The sequence below is a fragment of the Nicotiana sylvestris genome, chromosome 12 (genome assembly GCF_000393655.2).
Source record: "Nicotiana sylvestris chromosome 12, ASM39365v2, whole genome shotgun sequence".
NCBI lineage: Eukaryota > Viridiplantae > Streptophyta > Magnoliopsida > Solanales > Solanaceae > Nicotiana > Nicotiana sylvestris.
In genome coordinates, this window is record NC_091068.1 from 91978250 (window position 1) to 91997175 (window position 18926).

The 18926-nt window shown below is 41.6% G+C and overlaps 1 protein-coding gene across 1 annotated transcript; it reads right to left on the bottom strand.

The window, feature by feature from the left end:
* Window positions 1–312: 312 nt before the first annotated feature.
* LOC138883375 (uncharacterized) lies at window positions 313–15030 on the bottom strand. Its single transcript, XM_070164056.1, has 4 exons — window positions 14539–15030; window positions 8875–10297; window positions 4014–4096; window positions 313–342 (listed from the first exon to the last, which is right to left on the bottom strand). The coding sequence occupies exons 2-4, from the start codon at window positions 9107–9109 to the stop codon at window positions 313–315; spliced, it is 348 nt and encodes a 115-aa protein (XP_070020157.1). The 5' UTR covers window positions 9110–10297; window positions 14539–15030.
* Window positions 15031–18926: the final 3896 nt, after the last annotated feature.

Consider the following 18926-nt stretch of genomic DNA (forward strand, 5'->3'; position numbering starts at 1 on the left):
TTGCTATAAAGTAGAAATTACATACTTGTTTCATTTCACTTTATATTATTGATATATATGTGTTAATAGAATCGAACGTGACTAACATTATTTATATGTTCCAATAAATATAAAGTAATTAAACTATAAAATTATTGTTTGTCAATTCATTTCTCACAGTTCTTCAAAATGCCTTAAAGATATGTTTTGATCTAGGGAGTCCATGAATATTATAAGTATGACATTAGTTCATAGCTAGTTTGATGACTTTGAGGTCCTCTAAGAGTTGAGCACGGAAGGAAATAGTTATTTTATCACTGCAATGTACTTAAACTATTTAAGATGCCCAAGCGCACAAGTAATCTGCAAACAGTGAGCATATAATAAGTACTGGCATAAATAAAATGATTATAATGATACATACCTTAATAAAATATGGCTCAACTTAGGAGGAGTTAAGAATAAAATTAGAGCTTCGTGCTGATAACGTGTTATAAAATAAAAGCAATGCAATAAAATGTAAATAAGAAGAGATAGAAAGAAGGAAGAAGTGTTTTCTTCTTTCACTTTGGTGTATCTTTCCATTGCAGTTACATGACCTTTTATAGGCATAAAAAGTAAAAATGATGGACATAAAGTAGGAGATTTAATCTTTAAGTTATTTACAACATGAACATCTAATGTAGCATCCAATGTACAAACTATTCATAACAGTCGTATCTATTTTGATAAGGACACAATATATTATTAGTCATAGATTAGCTTGAAGAGAGATTCTTTTACTGTTGTAGTTTAAAAAATGATAATATCTCAAAATTCATCCAACGGACGTTAATATCTCAATATTAAATTTCTAGCTTTTCCCGTTAACTGTTTTTTTTTTCTTTTTTCGATTCGTTTAAATTACAAACTGGTAATTTTAATTCCTAATGTTCAAGCATGTTCCTCGGTTTTGTATTATTTAGAGAAATAGCTTTTTTTTTTGGATCTGTTACGCGTATGATATAATTGGGCAACTATACTAAAATAACGTGGATTAATGATAATACGTTTAGTTAAACAATACTTTTTTTATCACTATCATTAGAATATGCGTTCTAAACCGGCCCTTGTAGAGTCGATAATTGACATCAACCTTGTAGAGTCGATAAGTCAAATCTCAAAATATACAAGTAGTATTTAGTAAATTCAATCGGTCGTGTTTTTTTTTTTTTTTTTTTTTTAATTTATTCAATTTTTTTCAATCGGTTGGGGGTTCAAATGGTGAGCCGAGGAAATTTCTGCACTTGAAATTAGACCTGACTTTACTTGAAGGAGAAATGTTTGACTTTGATTAATCTGACTTTTTTTTTTTTTTTTTTTTTTATGTTTAGATCCCTCCCAACCCCCTAATTATACAGAAAAAAGAAATGAAGTTTCTGTATAGGTCCAAATTTGGACGACCACGGCTACTGACGAATACGACAAGAGACGAGATCTTCACGGCACGACTTCGGCCGTTGAAGACGACAACGATCGACAACGGTTAAAGGACGCATGACCTTTGTAGTAGTATAGGCCCAACAGGAGGCGGTAAGAATATACTTTCGAATATTCTTTATGATATGTCTTTTAGGGTTCAGGAGGGAATTGTCCCTTATATATAGTAAGTAAAAACCATTGTAAAAGACATGAACTTTTGGCTAAGAGCACTCATTGTAATATCTTTCTACATTCTAGGTTGTCATTTTTCACGCTTAATCATTCGGTTCCACGAGATCAATAAATATTATCTACCTTATTCATCCATTGTATCTTTCATTCTTGAGTTTATTATACTTGACTGAGATTTACCTCTTCATCTTCTTTAATTGATTTAATAAAAAAAGTATCAATATCTTTTGGGTCAAACAATTTGGCGCCGTCTGTGAGGATTTCTCTAGCTAAGATTATAGTTTCATCTAGACTCCTGAGAGGATAACTATAGTAGTAGCAGGGAAAGGAGATGCAAGGCAAAAAGCCATAGTAGGCATCACAACCAACCTCCTAGACACCATAAACGAAGATAGCAGAGAGGATAACGAAAATGAAACACCAAACATCACACCCGGGGGAGACACTTCACCTCCCCGCACGAAAGCGTGACTGCTTCACGCGAAAGGGAAGCCTCCACATCTGCAACAGGAGAGGCACCACCGGCAGTAAGAAGACTACTGGAAGAATGGCTAACAAGTGCTCGGAACACCATACTTGACAAACCTGCCCAAAGGGATGATAGGAATGTGGCACATACAGATGTCACGATAAACGAGGGTAAGCAAGACGCCCTCCGTACAGGTAACACTTATGTTGCTAATGACGCAGGCAATGATACGCTTGCAGCTGTTTTAAAGAAAATGGAGGAGATGGAAAATGAGAATAAGGCACTCCGTGACCTAATGAAGGAACACCAAGAGAGAGTTGACAAAATACCAGGCGCTCTAAAGTTGCTGCTAAAATGCGATGTTGGTCGATTCATCCACCCTACTTAAAGATATATGATGGTACTACCGATCCAGAAGACCACATCATCCACTACGTTACAGCTGTAAAAGGAAACGATCTCTCAAAAGAGCAGGTACCATCGGTGCTATTGAATTGTTCGGCGAAACCTTAACAGGGGGAGCCTAGACATGGTACTCTCAACTACCAGCACTTTCGATAGCAACATTCGAGGAAATGGCAGACAAATTCGTCACCGCCCATGCAGGAGCCAAAAAAATAGAAGCTAGGGTAAATGATTGTCACGACCCCGGTTCGCCCTTCGTGAACCATCGTAACGACACCTAGTCTCTACAACTGGGTAAGCCTAACAATGCGGAATATAAACAATAATTGTGGAAGAAATAATTAAAAAGCAAATTAGTGAAATAAAACAGAGTTTAAAGTGCCGCTCGGCATACACAATAACAACTCTCGAAACTAATAACATTTCCCAAAACCCAGAATCTCATGATCACAAGCCTTTGAATGTCTACAAACATCTAACTCCAGAATATCTAACAAAGAAACGAAAGTACAGAAGGGCTAATACAAAAAGGGAGAGTAGAAAAGGACTCTTCGGTCTGCGGACGTGGCAGATATACCTCGGAGTCTCTACAAGCACCTCATCTAAAGTGTGATAAGTTTGAGTGGAAGTACATGGATCTGCACATGAAAAACATGCGTAGAAAGGGCATGAATACACTACAGCGGTACTCAGTAACTGTCAAGCCTAACCTCGGCCGGGTAGTAACGAGAAAGGTCAGGGCCCTACTGAGGTTAAATAAAATATAAGGTTTAACAGTATAGAACAAAAATAGTATAAATAAGTACAACAGTAAAAGTAACACAGGATATAAAGGGCAGCAACAACTACCACAGATGCCAAGTAAACATAGAAAGAAATGCAGCTCAGCACAATGATAACAACCGGGGATCTCCCAGGATACCATCCTGTAGTCCCAAATATAAAAATCCAGTGGATCTCCCGGGATACCGTCCCGTAGTCCAACTCATAATGCGAGGGGATCTCCCGGAATACCGATCCGTAGTCCCAAATGTAAATACTCGGTATAGGGGGGATCTACCGGGTGCAGTCCCGTAGTTCCAATGTAAATGTGCAGGGGGATCTCCCGGAATACCGTTCCATAGTCCCAAAGTAAACATAAAAGGGAATCTCCCGGGATACAGTCCCGTAGTCCCAAAGTAAACACACAACAACAACAAGAAGAGTACACAGTTCAATCAAGTTCCATACTAAGGTAATATAGGTATTTCTAACCTAGCATGCTGCATGTAATCCAAATAAGGCAGTTTGAGTAAGTAAGGCAATTAAGTCAACTAGACATGCTTTCCTAAGCTAACAACAGACTTAACATGAAGAGAAACATACTAGTAATTACTTAATGAAAATCGAATTTTCAACAATTAGCACAAGTACGCACTCGTCACCTCACGTACAAGGCATTTTAATTATCAATAATACCAAATCATAAGGGGAAGGTCCCCCACACAAGGTTAGGCAAACCACTTACCTCGAACCGGCTCAAAGTCAACCCGAAACCACGTTCTTCCCATGAGTACTCGACTCCAAATGGCCCAAATCTATTCAATCCAACTGCATAACGTAAATAACACTTCAAGTAACTGATTCTACAAAGAAATTCTAAGCGAATACGCAAAATTAGGTAAAATAACCAAAATGCCCCTTAGACCCACGTCTCGAAATCGGGTAAAATTTACATTTTCAGAATCCTCACACTCTCATGAGTTCAGTCATACCAAAAGTACCAAAATTGGACCTCAAATGGTACCTCAAATCATCACTCAAATGTCTCTAATTAATCAAGCCCTAACCCCCAAATTACCACTGATTTTCCTTAAATTTTCATGCTTACAATGATAAAAACCACCTCAATAATGAGTTTAAGGACCAAAGACCTTACCCCAAAGAATTCCTCTGAAAATCTCTCTGGAAAATGCTCCCCAAGGCTTCTTCCCGATTGAAAAGAAGTGAAAAATAACTCAAATTCGCGAAGGCAACTATTTATATGTTGTGCCCAGCTAATCCGCTTCTGTGGTCATAGGACCGCACCTACGGTCCCGCTTTTGCGGAACAAAGGTCGCATCTGCGAAAACTCACTAAACTCAGCTTTCCGCACCTACGACTTCCCATACGCAGATGCGGTACTGCTTCTGCGGTGAAGCTCCTGCTTCTGCCGCTCTTGCCGGTTCTCCCCTTTCCACTTCTGCGATGATACCACTGCTTTTGCGGTTACGCACCTGCGGGACCCAACCGCAGGTGCGGTTATGACAGAAGATGCTGCTCAAACAACTCCCAATTCTTCCGACAACCTTCCGAAACCATCCCGAGGCCCCCGGGACTTCAACCAAAAACACAAGCAAGTCTAATACTACTACCCAAATTTATACCAATCCTCAAAACACCTAAAACAACATCGAAACGACAAATCAACTATAGATTGAAGCCTAAGAACTCCAAAACTCTAAATTTACACTTTCGATCAAAAAGTCTATCAAACCTCGTCCGAATGGCCTGAAATTTTGCACACACATCACATTCAACACTACGGAGCTACTCCAACTTCCGAAATTCCATTCCGACCCTCGGATCAAAATCTCACTATTGAACCGGAAACTTTAAAATTTGACTTTCGGCATTTCAAGCCTAAATTAGCTACGGACCTCCAAACCCCTAAGACCGAAATCACCCAACGGAGCTAAAGAAACCATCGAAATTCCATTCCGAGGCCGTCTTCACAGTGTTGCAACTACGGTCAAATTTCCAAAACTTAAGCTCTCATTTAGGGACTAAGTGTCCCAAAATCTCCGAAACTCCAAATAATTTCTCCCGGCAACTCACAATAGCAGAAACAAACACGGGGAAAATAGTTAATAGGGGATCGAGGCATTAATTCTTAAAATGACCGGCCAGGTCATTACATCCTCCCACACTTAAACATTCGTTCGTCCTCAAACGAGCATAGAGACATACCTGAAGTAGTGAAAAGATGAGGGTAATGGCTGCGCATGTCCTGCTCGGTATCCCAGGTCGCCTCCTCAACCGGCTGACCCCGCCACTGAACCTTTACTGATACAATATTCTTTGACCTCGACTTTATAACCTTCCTGTCCAATATTGCCACTGGCTCCTCAACATAAGATAGATCCTTGTCCAACTAGACCGAACTGAAATCCAACACGTGCAACGGATCACCGTGATACCTCCGGAGCATCGAAACATGAAATACCGGATGAACTCCTGCCAAGCTGGGAGGTAAGGCAAGCTCATAAGCAACCTCCCCAACACGCCGCAATATCTCAAAAGGGCCAATAAACCTCGGACTCAACTTCCCTTTCTTCCCAAATCTCATAAGGCCCTCCATAGGTGAAACCCGAAGTAAGACCCGCTCTCCAACCATATAGGAAACATCATGAACCTTCCGGTCCACGTAACTCTTCTGTCTGGACTGGGCTGTACGGAGTCTATCCTGAAATACTTTAACCTTATCCAAAGTATCCTGAACCAAGTTTGTGCCCAATAATCTAGCCTCACCCGTGTCAAACCAACCCACCGGGGATCTACACCGCCTACCATATAAAGCCTCATACAGTGTCATCTGAATGCTGGACTGATAGCTGTTGTTGTAGGCAAACTCTGCTAGTGGCAAGAACTGATCCCAAGACCCTGCAAACTCAATCACACACGCACGGAGCATATCCTCAAGAATCTGAATAGTGCGCTCGGACTGTCTATCCGTCTGGGGGTGAAATGTTATGCTCAACTCCACCTGAGTGCCCAACTCATACTGAACGGCCTCCAGAACCACGATGTGATTTACGTACCCCTATCGGAAATGATGGAAACTGAAATACCATGCAGACGAACAATCTCCCGGATATAAATCTCCGCCAACCGCTTCGAAGAATAAGTAGTACACACATGAATGAAATGCACAGACTTGGTCAGCCGATCCATAATCACCCAAATGGCATCGAACTTCCTCAAAGTCCGTGGGAGCCCAGCTACAAAGTCCATGGTGATCCGCTACCACTTCCACTCTGGAATCTCTATCTGCTGAAGCAACCCACCCGGTCTTTGGTGCTCATACTTCACCTGCTGACAATTGAGACACCGAGCTACAAACCCAACTATGTCTTTCTTCATCCGCCTCCACCAATAGTGCTGTCTCAAATCCTGATACATCTTCGCGACACCCGGATGAATGGAATACCGCGAACTATGGGCCTCCTCTAGAATTAACTCCCGAAACCCATCAACATTGGTACACAAATCCAACCCTGCATCCTCAATACCATATCATCACCAATAGTCACAGCTCTGGCATCACCATGCTGAACCTTGTCCTTAAGGACAAGCAACTGAGGGTCATCATACTGACGCTCCCTGATACGATCAAATAAGGAAGACCGAGGAACCACACAAGCTAGGACCCGACTGGGCTCCGAAAGATCCAATCTCACAAACTGGCTGGATAAGGCCTGGACATCCATCGCCATAGGTCTCTCCGATGCTGGTAAATATGCCAAACTCCCCAAACTTTATACCCGGCGACTCAAGGCATCGGCCTTGCCCAGGTGATACAAAATAGTGATATCATAGTCCTTCAACAACTCTCACCACCTCCTCTGGCGCAAATTAAGATCCTTCTACTTGAACAAATGCTGCAAGCTCTGGTGATCAGTATAAATCTCACAAGGCACACCGTACAAATAATGACGCCAGATCTTCAAGGCGTGAACAATGGTAGCTAACTCAAGGTCATGGACATGCTAATTCTTCTCGTGTACCTTTAACTGTCTGGACGCGTATACAATCACCCTACCGCCCTACATCAATACCGCTCCAAGGCCAATGCCCAAGGCATCACAATAGATAGTATAAGACCCCGAACCTGTAGGCAATATCAAATTTGGGGCTGTAGTCAACGTTGTCTTGAGCTTCTGAAAGCTCGCCTCACACTATTCCGTCCACTGGAATGGAACATCCTTCTGGGTCAACCTGATCATAAAGGCTACAATCGATGAAAACCCCTTAACAAAATGACGGTAATAACTCGCCAAGCCAAGAAAATTACGGATCTCTGTAGCTGAGGATGGTATGGGACAACTCTGCACTGCCTCTACTTTCTTCGGATCCACCTGAATACCCTCACTCGATACCACATGGCCTAAGAATGCTACAGAATCCAACCAAAACTCACATTTCGAGAACTTAGCATATAACTTCTTTTCTCTTAAGGTCTGAAGCACTGTCCTTAGGTGCTGCTCATGATCTTCCTGACTCCGGGAATACATCAGAATATAATCAATAAAGATAATGACGAACGAGTCAAGATACGGTCGGAACACACTACGCATCAAATGCATAAAGGCTGCTGGGGCATTGGTCAGCCCAAATGACATAACAAGGAACTCGTAATGACCATATCGAGTCCTGAAAGTAGTCTTCGGGATATCTAGCTCCCGAATCTTCAACTGATGGTAACCTGAGCGCAAGTCCTAGAAAACACTCGTGCACCCTAAAGCTGGTCAAACTGATCATCAATATGAGGCAAAAGATAACAGTTCTTCATTGTAACTTTGTTCAACTGGCGATAATCAATGCACATACGCATAGAACCATCCTTCTTCTTCACAAACAAGAGAGGAGCACCCCAAGGTAATACATTGGGCCTAAAAAAACCCTTATCAAGCAATTCCTGTAACTGATCCTTCTACTCCTCAACTTAGGAGGAGCCATACAAGACGGAGGAATAGAAATGGGTTGAGTGCCCGACAATAGATCAATGCCAAAATCAATATCTCTATCGAGTGACATGCCCGGAAGATCAACTAGAAATATATCAGGAAAATCCCGTACTACTGGGACTGAATCAACTGAAGGGGTATCAATACTGACATCTCTCACATAAGCTAGATACGCGTCACACCCCTTCTCAACCATACACTGAGCCTTAAGGAAAGAAATAACTCTACTGGGAGTGTGATCTAAAGTACCCTTCCACTCAATACGCGGTACACCTGGCATAGCCAGCGTCACAGTTTTGGCGTGACAATCAAGAATAGCATAATGGGGTGACAACCAGTCCATGCCCAAAATAATATTAAAATCTACCATGCTGAGTAATAATAAATCGGCTTTGGTCTCAAAACCACTAAGAGCAACCAAACACGACCGATAAATGCGATCCACAACAAGAGAATCTCCCACAGGAGTAGAAACATAAACATGGGAACTCAAAGAATCTCAAGGTACACCCAAATGCGGAGCAAAATAAGAATACATATAAGAGTAAGTGGATCCTGGATCGAATAGAACCGATGCATCTCTGTGACAAACTAGTATAATACCTGTGATGACAAAATCGGAGGCAACAGCCTCGGTACGGGTAGGAAGGCCATAGTATCTGGCCTGACCTCCCCATCTAGGGTGACCTCTACCTCCCCGACCTCCACCTTTAGCTGGCTGAGCAGGTGGGGTAGCAACTGGAGCTGTAACCATAGCCTGAGAACTCTGTGGGGCACGTTGTGACTGAGAAGTCTGTGGAGGTTCACCCCTCATAAGTCTGGGGCAATCCCTCACCATATGGCATGTATCACCACACTCAAAACAAGCTCTAGGAGGACGCGGCGTCTATGACTAGCTCGGTCTAGGTCTGCTGGATTGACCACTGAAAGCACCCCACGCAGGAGGTGCACTAGATACTGGAGGTGCATAATAAGGCTCCTAGGGCCTAGGGGGAGCTGGAATACCACTGGTTGCTGGAAGAGTTGAATGAACGGGGCGACTCATATAACACCTACCATGACGACCTGCTGGGGCACGAACACCAGAATAATGGCCCGACTCTCGAGACCTCTTGGCCTCTTTCTCCTCTCTCTCCCTAGCATGCATACCCTCAATCCTCCTAGCAATGCTCACCACCTGCAGATAAGAAATATCCATCTCCAACTGACGAGCCATGTTAGACCTGATGCTGGGAATAAGCCCATCAATAAACCGGCGAACCCTCTCGCGAACAGTAGAAACCAAGGTCGGTGCATGTCTGCCAAGCTAGTGTAACGGACAGCATACTCTGAGACAATCATAGCACCCTAGCGCAAATGCTCAAACTCTACGCGCCATGCGTCCTTGAGGCTCTGAGGAACAAACTCTCTCAGGAACATATCTGAAAACTGAGTCCAAGTCAGTGAAGCAGCCTCGTTCGAACTGTCTAACTCATAGGTGCACCACCACTCATAGGCGGCTCCTCGAAGCTAGAAGGCAGTGAAAGAAACCCCACTCAATCCTGAGTTACCCATAGTGCGGAGGATACGGTGACACTCCTCCAGAAATCCTAAGGAATCATTTGATGCTAACCCACTGAATACCGGAGGATCATACTTCTTGAACCCATCAAGTCTCTGCTGCTCATCCTCTGAAGCCTCTGCCCTGACCTTGGGCTGACCTGGGGCTACAGGCTATATAGAAATAATCTCTGGGACCTGATCAACATGCACTCGCTTCTTAGGAGTGCGGGCGGTATGAGTCTATGCTTTTCCCCCGGCCTGAGATGTGACTCAGCAAGGGGAAGCAACCCTGTTTGAGCCAAAGTAGGCATATCAGGTGCTTGGAATCCGGCTGGAACTGCTGGTGGTACCTCGGTGGCAGCTCGCGCGGGTGCTCTGGCTGCACCACATGCATGTCCTCGGCCTCTACACCGGCCCTGGCCTCTGATGGCTACAGTAGGGGCGCGAGTTCCTGATCATCTCGGGTAGCACGTGTCCTCACCATCTATGAGAGAATAGAAGAAAAAAGTTTAAATCTCGCACAACAAGGAAATCAAATAAAGTGGAATTTTCCTAATAGTTACATAGTCTCTCGTAGATAAGTGTAGACGTCTCCGTACCGATAAACGAGACTCTAATAAACCGGCTTGTGATTCATGACTCCTATGAAGCTAGAACTCTGATACCAACTTGTCACGACCCCGGTTCGCCCTCTGTGAACCACCGTGATGACACCTAGTCTCTACAACTAGGTAAGACTAACAATGCGGAATATAAACAACAATTGCGGAAGAAATAATTAAAAACCAAAATAGTGAAATAAAACGGAGTTTAAAGTTTTGCTCGACATACACAATAACAACTCTCGAAACTAATAACATTTCCCAAAACCCGTAATCTCATGATCACAAGCCTTTGAATGTCTACAAACATCTAACTCAAGAATATCTAACAAAGAAACGAAAGTACAGAAGGGCTAGTACAAAAAGGGGGAGTAGAAATGAACTCTTCGGTCTGCGGACGCGACAGATATACCTCAGAGTCTCTACAAGTGTCTCGTCTCAAGCGTGATAAGTCTGAGTGGAAGTACATGGATCTGCACATGAAAAACATGCGCAGAAAAGGCATGAGTACACCACAACGGTACTCAGTAAGTGCCAAGCCTAACCTCGATCGGGTAGTGACGAGGAAGGTCAGGGCCCTAATGAGGTTAAATAAAATATAAGGTTTAACAGAATAGAACAAAAACAGTATAGATAAGTACAATAGTAAAAGTAACACAGGATATAAAGGACAACAACAACTACCATAGAGGCCAAGTAAACACAAAAAGAAATGCAGCTCAGCACAATGATAACAACCGAGGATCTCCCAGGATACCGTCCTATAGTCCCAAATATAAATATCCAGTGGATCTCCAAGATACCATCCCGTAGTCCAACTCATAATGCGAAGGGATCTCCCGGAATATCGATCCGTAGTCACAAATGTAAACACTCGGTACAGGGGGAATCTACCGGGTGCAGTCCCATAGTTCCAATGTAAATATGTAGGGGGATCTCCCGGAATACCGTTCCGTAGTCCCAAAGTAAACATACAGGGGGATCTCCCGGGATACCGTCCCGTAGTGCCAAACTAAACACATAGCAACAACAAGAAGAGTACACAGTTCAATTCAAGTTCCATACCAAGGTAAAACAGGTATTTCTAACCTAGCATGCTGCACACAATCCAAATAAGGCAGCTTGAGCAAGTAAGGCAATTAAGTCAACTAGACATGCTTTCATAAGCTAACAACAAGCTTAAATTTCAAGTAGTATAAACAAGAAGAGAAACATACTAGTAATTACTTAATGAAAATCGGATTTTCAACAATTAGCACAAGTACGCACTCTTCACCTAACGTAAAAGGCATTTTAATTATCAATAATACCAAATCCTAAGGAGAAGGTCCCCCTCCACAAGGTTAGACAAGCCACTTACCTCGAACCGGCTCAAAGTCAACCCGAAACCACGTTCTTGCCATGAGTACTCGACTCCAAATGGCCCAAATCTATTCAATTCAATTGCATAACATAAATAACACTTCAAGTAACTGATTCTACAAAGAAATTCTAAGCTAATACGCGAAATTAAGTCAAATGACCAAAATGCTCCTCAGACCCACGTCTCGAAATCGGGTAAAATTTACATTTTCAGAATTCTCACACTCTCACGAGTTCAGTCATACCAAAAGTACCAAAATCGGACCTCAAATGATCCCTCAAATCATCACTCAAATGTCTCTAATTAATCAAGCCCTAACACCCAAATTACCACTGATTTTCCTTAAATTTTCATGCTTACAATGCTAAAAATCACCTCAATAACGAGTTTAAGGACCAAAGACCTTACCCCAATGAATTCCTCTGAAAATCTCCCTTGAAAATGCTCCCCAAGGCTTCTTCCCGTTTGAAAAGAAGTGAAAAATAACTCAAATTCGCGAAGACAACTATTTATATGTTCTGCCCAGCTAATCCGCTTCGGTGGTCATGGGACCGCACCTGCGGTCCCGTTTTTGCGGAACAAAGGTCGCATCTACGACAGCTCACTAAACTCAGCTTTCCGCACCTACGACTTCCCATACGCAGATGCGGTACCGCTTCTGCGGTGAAGCTCCCACTTATGCGGCTCCTGCTGGTTCTCCCCTTTCCACTTCTGCGATGATACCACCGCTTCTGCGGCTATGCACCTGCGGGACCCAACCGTAGATGCGGTTATGATAGAAGATGTTGCTCAAACAACTCCCAATTCTTCCGACAACCTTACGAAACCATCCCGAGGCCCCCGGGACCTCAACTAAAAACAGAAACAAGTCTAATACCACTATCCAAACTTATACCAATCCTCAAAACACCTAAAACAACATCAAAACGATGAATCAACCACAGATTCAAGCCTAAGAACTCCAAAACTCTAAATTTACGCTTTCGATCAAAAAGTCTATCAAACCTCGTCTGAATGAACTGAAATTTTGCACACACGTCACATTCAACACTACGGAGCCACTCCAACTTCCGGAATTCCATTCCAACCCTCGGATCAAAATCTCACCATCGAAACGGAAACTTCAAAATTCGACTTTCGGCATTTCAAACCTAAATTAGCTACGGACCTCCAAAACACAATCTGAATACGCCCCTAAGCCCGAAATCACCCAACGGAGCTAACGAACCATCAGAATTCCATTTCGAGGCCGTCTTCACGCTATTGAAACTACGGTCAAATTTCTAAAACTTAAGCTCTCATTTAGGGAATAAGTGTTATCACACCTCCTTTTTACCTACACCCCGGAAGGGTATAAGGGAATTTTTCCAATTTAAGCGACAATCGAAACGAGATTATTTTATTTATTAAATTCAGAGTCGTCACTTGGGATAATTTATGGTGTCCCAAGTCACCGGTTCAAATCCCGAATCGAGGAATAGATTGACTATGTATTACGGTCCGCGAACTAGAAATCCGAGTAAGGAATTCTGCTAACTCGGGAGAAGGTGTTAGGTATTCCCGAGTTCCGTGGTTCTAGCACGGTCGCTTAACTGTTATATTCAGCTTAATTATCTGAATTTTAACGATTATGAACCTATGTGCAAATTTTAACTTTTAACTGCTTTTATTTAATTTTTAAAGAAGATTGAACGTCGTTTAAAATGTGTCTTTAGATCGCGCCACATGAAATGCACCCGCAATCCTAAACACATTTTAGTCAACGTTTTAAGATTTGATTTGGGTCACATGAAATGCACACGCGAGTTTAGGAAGGTAAATTATTAAAATAACGTGCCTAAGCAACTACGCGTTTTAACTTTGCGAGGGCCATGGAAAATTCGCTAAATGGCACGCCTCGACTTTATTAAAGAAAAGGCATTCAATTAAGTGAACTACGGATATTCATATTTAAAACTAAGTTGAAATGAAGTATCACAACTACGTCACGGGAACCGTACCCGTAGTCGTGATGATTTAGTTACGCGTCTAAAGCGGGCTACGATGTCGGGTTGGAATCAGTGCTGGCAGCTCGAAATTCATCAAACTACTGGCACCCGATTAAATCGACATTCCACGAGATCGAGGTCCGCTAGCACAGAAATGAAATTCGAACTTTGAAGTATTATATCCACAAATTTTATTTCAACTACCTGACTTTAATAGCCAGTGAAGACAAAACAAAGGAAAATTATATATGCTCCTTAATCAAATAGCCACTCGATCCTTGTAGATAATCGGCTATAGGCAGTAAATAAACAAACCACAAATTAGAGCTAGTTCATCCTGTTGAAATCGTTTACAGATGCATCAGGCTTAATTCCTTTACGCTAATTTCACCAAGCACTCCAAAGAGATATCAAACACCACCAGTAAAATGAAAAAAAAAGTAAAACAAATCTAAACCAACAAATCAGAAATAACATTAAGACAAGATAAAACATGATAATTGCCAATCTTGCAACATATTGCTAGTAATAGAGAATTTTGTGACAAAACCGCAGAGGCTCAAACACTTCAACGAATCAGAGATTCGAATTTCATGGTTGACAGATTTGCGACAAACACCAAATTTAAAAGACCATTCGACAGAATATAGCATCACACGATAAGCAAAACACCAAGTTTCTTACAACTACCAAATCGGTTCCCGAAATTCAACCTCTACTATTCTTATTATACTTTCAATCACACCAAAACAGAGTAAGGGAAGAAACGAACCAGAAAATGACCACAAATGGAACGGGGACTCGACGATCTCGAACGTCTCCAACCCTCAACCCCGAACAACTCACCGGATGGACTTCAACGATGGACTCTATGAAATTGAAGCTGAAAGTCGAAATTGAAACCGAAGGGGAGAGGCAGAAGCTTCTCTGCTTATTTTTGTTGGATTAAAAATCAGGTCGTCCCCCTCTCACTCTATTTTCGCTTCTGTTGGTGTGTGTGTGAGAGAGCAGTGAGGAGCAGCGACTGGGGAAGATTGGAGGAGTTCTGGCAGGCGGGGTCTCTTTTTCCGGCGATTCTCGAGAGGTTCAGAAGGTGGGTCGCTGGTTTCAGGGGTCTTTAGTTTGGGTCGATGGCTGATGGCAGTAGTTCTAGGGATGCTGGTCGTTTGTGATTAGGAAGGAGCCATGGAATTTTGCCACCTCTTCTCTGAAGGAGAAGATCAAGTCGATGGGGCTCTCTCTATTTTTGTTCAGACGCGACTCCTCCTCCCCTTTTTATTTTTTTAAGCATTAATTTATAGGTAGAGTCTAGTATTAGGTGTATTTTGATGTATTTTGCCCATTAGTTCCTAGGTCTTTTGTGTATTAGGTCCTTAGGGTCTTTTTTATTTGTTTTTGTTCCAAAGAAGAGTCTAGAAGGGTCCCTAGGCTTAATGGATTAATCCAAATTGAGCCAAGAACTGGGCTCTAAAACTCTTAAAATTGTGATCCAACACCTTAATTGACTCCTTTTAAAATAAGATAAAAATACTACACAATCCAAAGTTAATCCTAATTAATTAAACTAAACATGAAACTATTTTTGTGTTTTCAAAATTATATAAAGATAAAAATAAGATACCATTTTTATATATATATATATATTTTTTTTTTTTATGAAAATACATAAACTAAAATATTATTTTGTGATTTTCATTTTTCTTGTAATAAAATAAAGTAAAGGAGTAAAAATTAGTTGAAATAGCTATATTAGGCCTAAATTAAATATTTTACGCTAAAAATGTGAAAAATCTTGGGGAGGGTAAAAAATCGCATGTCTATAGCTGCCCCTCTTTGACTGGAAACGCGAAGAGTTTTCAGACAACGAATGACTAGACATGTTTTTTGACCCGACTCTTATTTGGAGGGACTAAAACTAGGAAAAAGGGAACGTGACCGAGCCGTAGTATCTGAGTTGCCTACATATCCTTGGCTATAAAGTAATCAGGCCACGTGTAGTTCAGAGATGAGTGAGATGACAAAATAAGCCGAGGTGGAGATCCAGTCGAGGTGCCGTTCCGCCGAGGTTCCGGTCCGCGGTTCCTATTATTACATCAAAAAATCAAATGAAAAAGACTAACTAAACCTGTCAACTACGAGTTACAAGATTCCTATCTATAAGTCTTCTGAAGCTTGATCTTGAGTCTTGAATGGTTCTTCATGCAGACTTTAGATTTGAACCTTGGCGCTTGTTAGCTGCAGGTGCTAGCTCGTTCTTCTACAGCTTTTTGGATCAAGACCGGACGTGTAATGCTTGTGACTTCCACCATGTCTTAAGCAGTTCATATCTTCCATCAACTTCTTGCATTTGGATTCACTTACGCTAAATGTTATTATCTAATTGGAATCATAAAGCTAAGTCCCATTATTTAGGAGGGTCCTGAAAACTCCTAATTGAATCTTATCTCGAACATGCAAACTTCTAAACCAGCTTATATTCCTTCGGGATACATTTATGCTAGATTACGCTATTTCTGAACTAGGTCCTATTTTCCAGGAGGGTCCTGAAAATCAAAAATCAAACCTGTTTGGTGACTGCCTTTCTCCGTGGAGGGTTTCTCCGAAACAACTGAAATTTCCTGCCCCTGTTTAAATCAAAGAAAAATTTTGTCAGTTTAAAATGTGGTGGTTAGTTTGTGGCCTTGACTTTGAGGGCGATTGCTCCTTCACTTCCCATGATAACTGATTTCCGCTCGAGGACCTTGCTTGCTTATGGTCTAACCACTTTCTCTGTCATCCTTGTCACAGAAAATACCCCTTCTCCGTTCAGACCCAATTCCCTTTATATGTTGCATTGCTCATAAACTGACATTTACCAAACTTTGTGTTTCACATGAATCCCAAAGCACATCAATTACTATCCACTCAATGTGCATGTTGTTCTTTCCTGACTTAACCTACTAGCATTGGCCTTGAGGTCTATTTCTCCTTCCCTTGCCATGATAACTTTGATTTCCACTCGAAGACCTTGCTAACCACTTTCTCTGTCATCCTTATCACAGAAAATACCTCTTCTCCGTTCAGACCCAATACCCTCTATCTGTTGCATTGCTCATGAACTGACATTTACCAAACCTTTGTGTCTCACATGAATCCCAAAGTGCGCCAATTGCCACCTACTCAGTACGTATATTGTTCTTTCTTGCTTAAACCACTAGCCTTGTCCTTGAGGTCTATTGCTCCATCACGTGCCATGATAACTTTGATTTCTGCTTGGAAGACCTTGCTTGTCACTGGTTAACCACTTTCTTTGTCAATCTTATCACGGAAAATACCTTTGATCCGTTCACCCTACACCCTCCATCTGTTGCACTGTTCACGAATTGAAATATACCAAACCTTTGTATTTTTCATGGACCCCAAAGCATGTTGATTGCTACCAACTCAGTGCGCTTGTTGTTCTTTCCTAACTTATGCCACTTTGATGTGCTGGCCAGATCCTGTTTTGTGCAATTGGAAAGCTGGTGGCAAGTTTTGAAGTCATTTCTCACTTATTTTGACCAAACAGACTCAGGAAGAGGAAGTAAACAAGACAAAAGGAACGAAGTAAAGGACAAAGGAAAGAGATGATTCCTAACAAGAAAACTACAAAGTAGAAGCCTATCAGATGTGGATACCAACTCTAATGACCATGAAATGCACCTGTAGCCTATTCTGTTGAGCAAGTCTGTTGTTCAACTCCTGTTATACCTCTAAACCGTGAAACTGGGCTTCAATGCTCCGATCATCCAATCTGATTCACAATCCTTATTCGACTTGTAGTGCCCGAAGGGTTTTCACCATCAAGCCTCTCTCATTTTGTTCTTTCTCTCAACTTACCGTCGCCTTATGGTGCCCGCGAGGGTTTTCACCAATAAGACTTTCTCATTTTTGGATTTCTCTCAGCTCTCGTCACCCTACGGTGCCCATGAGGGTTTTCACCAATAAGACTCTCTCATTTTCATTATTTTCTGCTTGGACCAGAATGTTGCCCCTGATATGAATTACCTCTCCTTGCTTGACTTGGCATCTCTCGAAGACTGATCGGAAGGTCTTTCTTTGGACCGTAATGTGGGCTTTTGGATAGGGTTAAAAAGAAAGGATATCAAAGGCTCAAAACAATTCACATGGGTTCAAAATTACAACTTTCGGAATCAGATTTCTTACAACAACCACAACTTCTGCCCCAGTTTCTTGCTTGGGGACTTTTGGATTTTTATTTTGATGAGACCGAACCGTGAGGCTGCCTACGTATCCTTAAAAGGAATCAGGTCGAACGTAGTTCATGACATATGAATTACTTTGTTGTTGTGATTTTCTCTTTTCTCTTTCTTTTCTTTCTCTTTTTTGCTTTCTTTTTCTCTTTTTGTTGTTTTTTTTTTCTTTTTTTTCTTATCATTCTTTTCTTTCTCTTTTTTTTCCTTTTTTTTTCTTTTTTTTTATTTTCATTTTTCTTCTCTCTCTTTTCGTTCTTTTCTTTTCTCCTTTTCCTTTACTTATCTTTCACACTTGTGTTTCTGATCTTTGCTACTGATTCCGAAAGAGGGGTATGAAAGAAAATAAACAAGACTCAAAGGGGTAAGGATAAGGTGTTTAGATAGCAGAACAAAAATGTCTTCGTCATTCCAATCTTCAAAACATGCCAATTACAAACAACACAATTAAACAAACCTAGGAAAACATTCGTAACATCTTTTGATTGCGCCAGACTTGATGACCATATCCACACATTCGCCTTCTACGTCTATTACATACAAAGTATCATTAGACAACACTCTCACTCTCACTACCACGGACGGCCCCCTACAAATTTGCGGCAAACTTGCCGTTATCTTCACCCGATGCAGCATGGTGCATTTCAATAGTGTATTTTTATGTTCTATCTGCCCCAGTTTCACACAATTCGGGCTTGAAGTGACCTCAAAATGCCTTCACTTATTTCCCTCCAATGTCCCTACATTTTCAACATTGTTTCATTGCTTCGTGACTAAACTGACTTTTAAAATCAGGCTGAGAACTACGCGTGCATGTCATGTCACTAGAGTCAACAGGAAAAGGACTATAAAAGGAAAATAGAACTAAACAAAAATGACTAGAAATAACAGAAAACAGAAAATTGCATTAGACATATGGTGAAAGGGT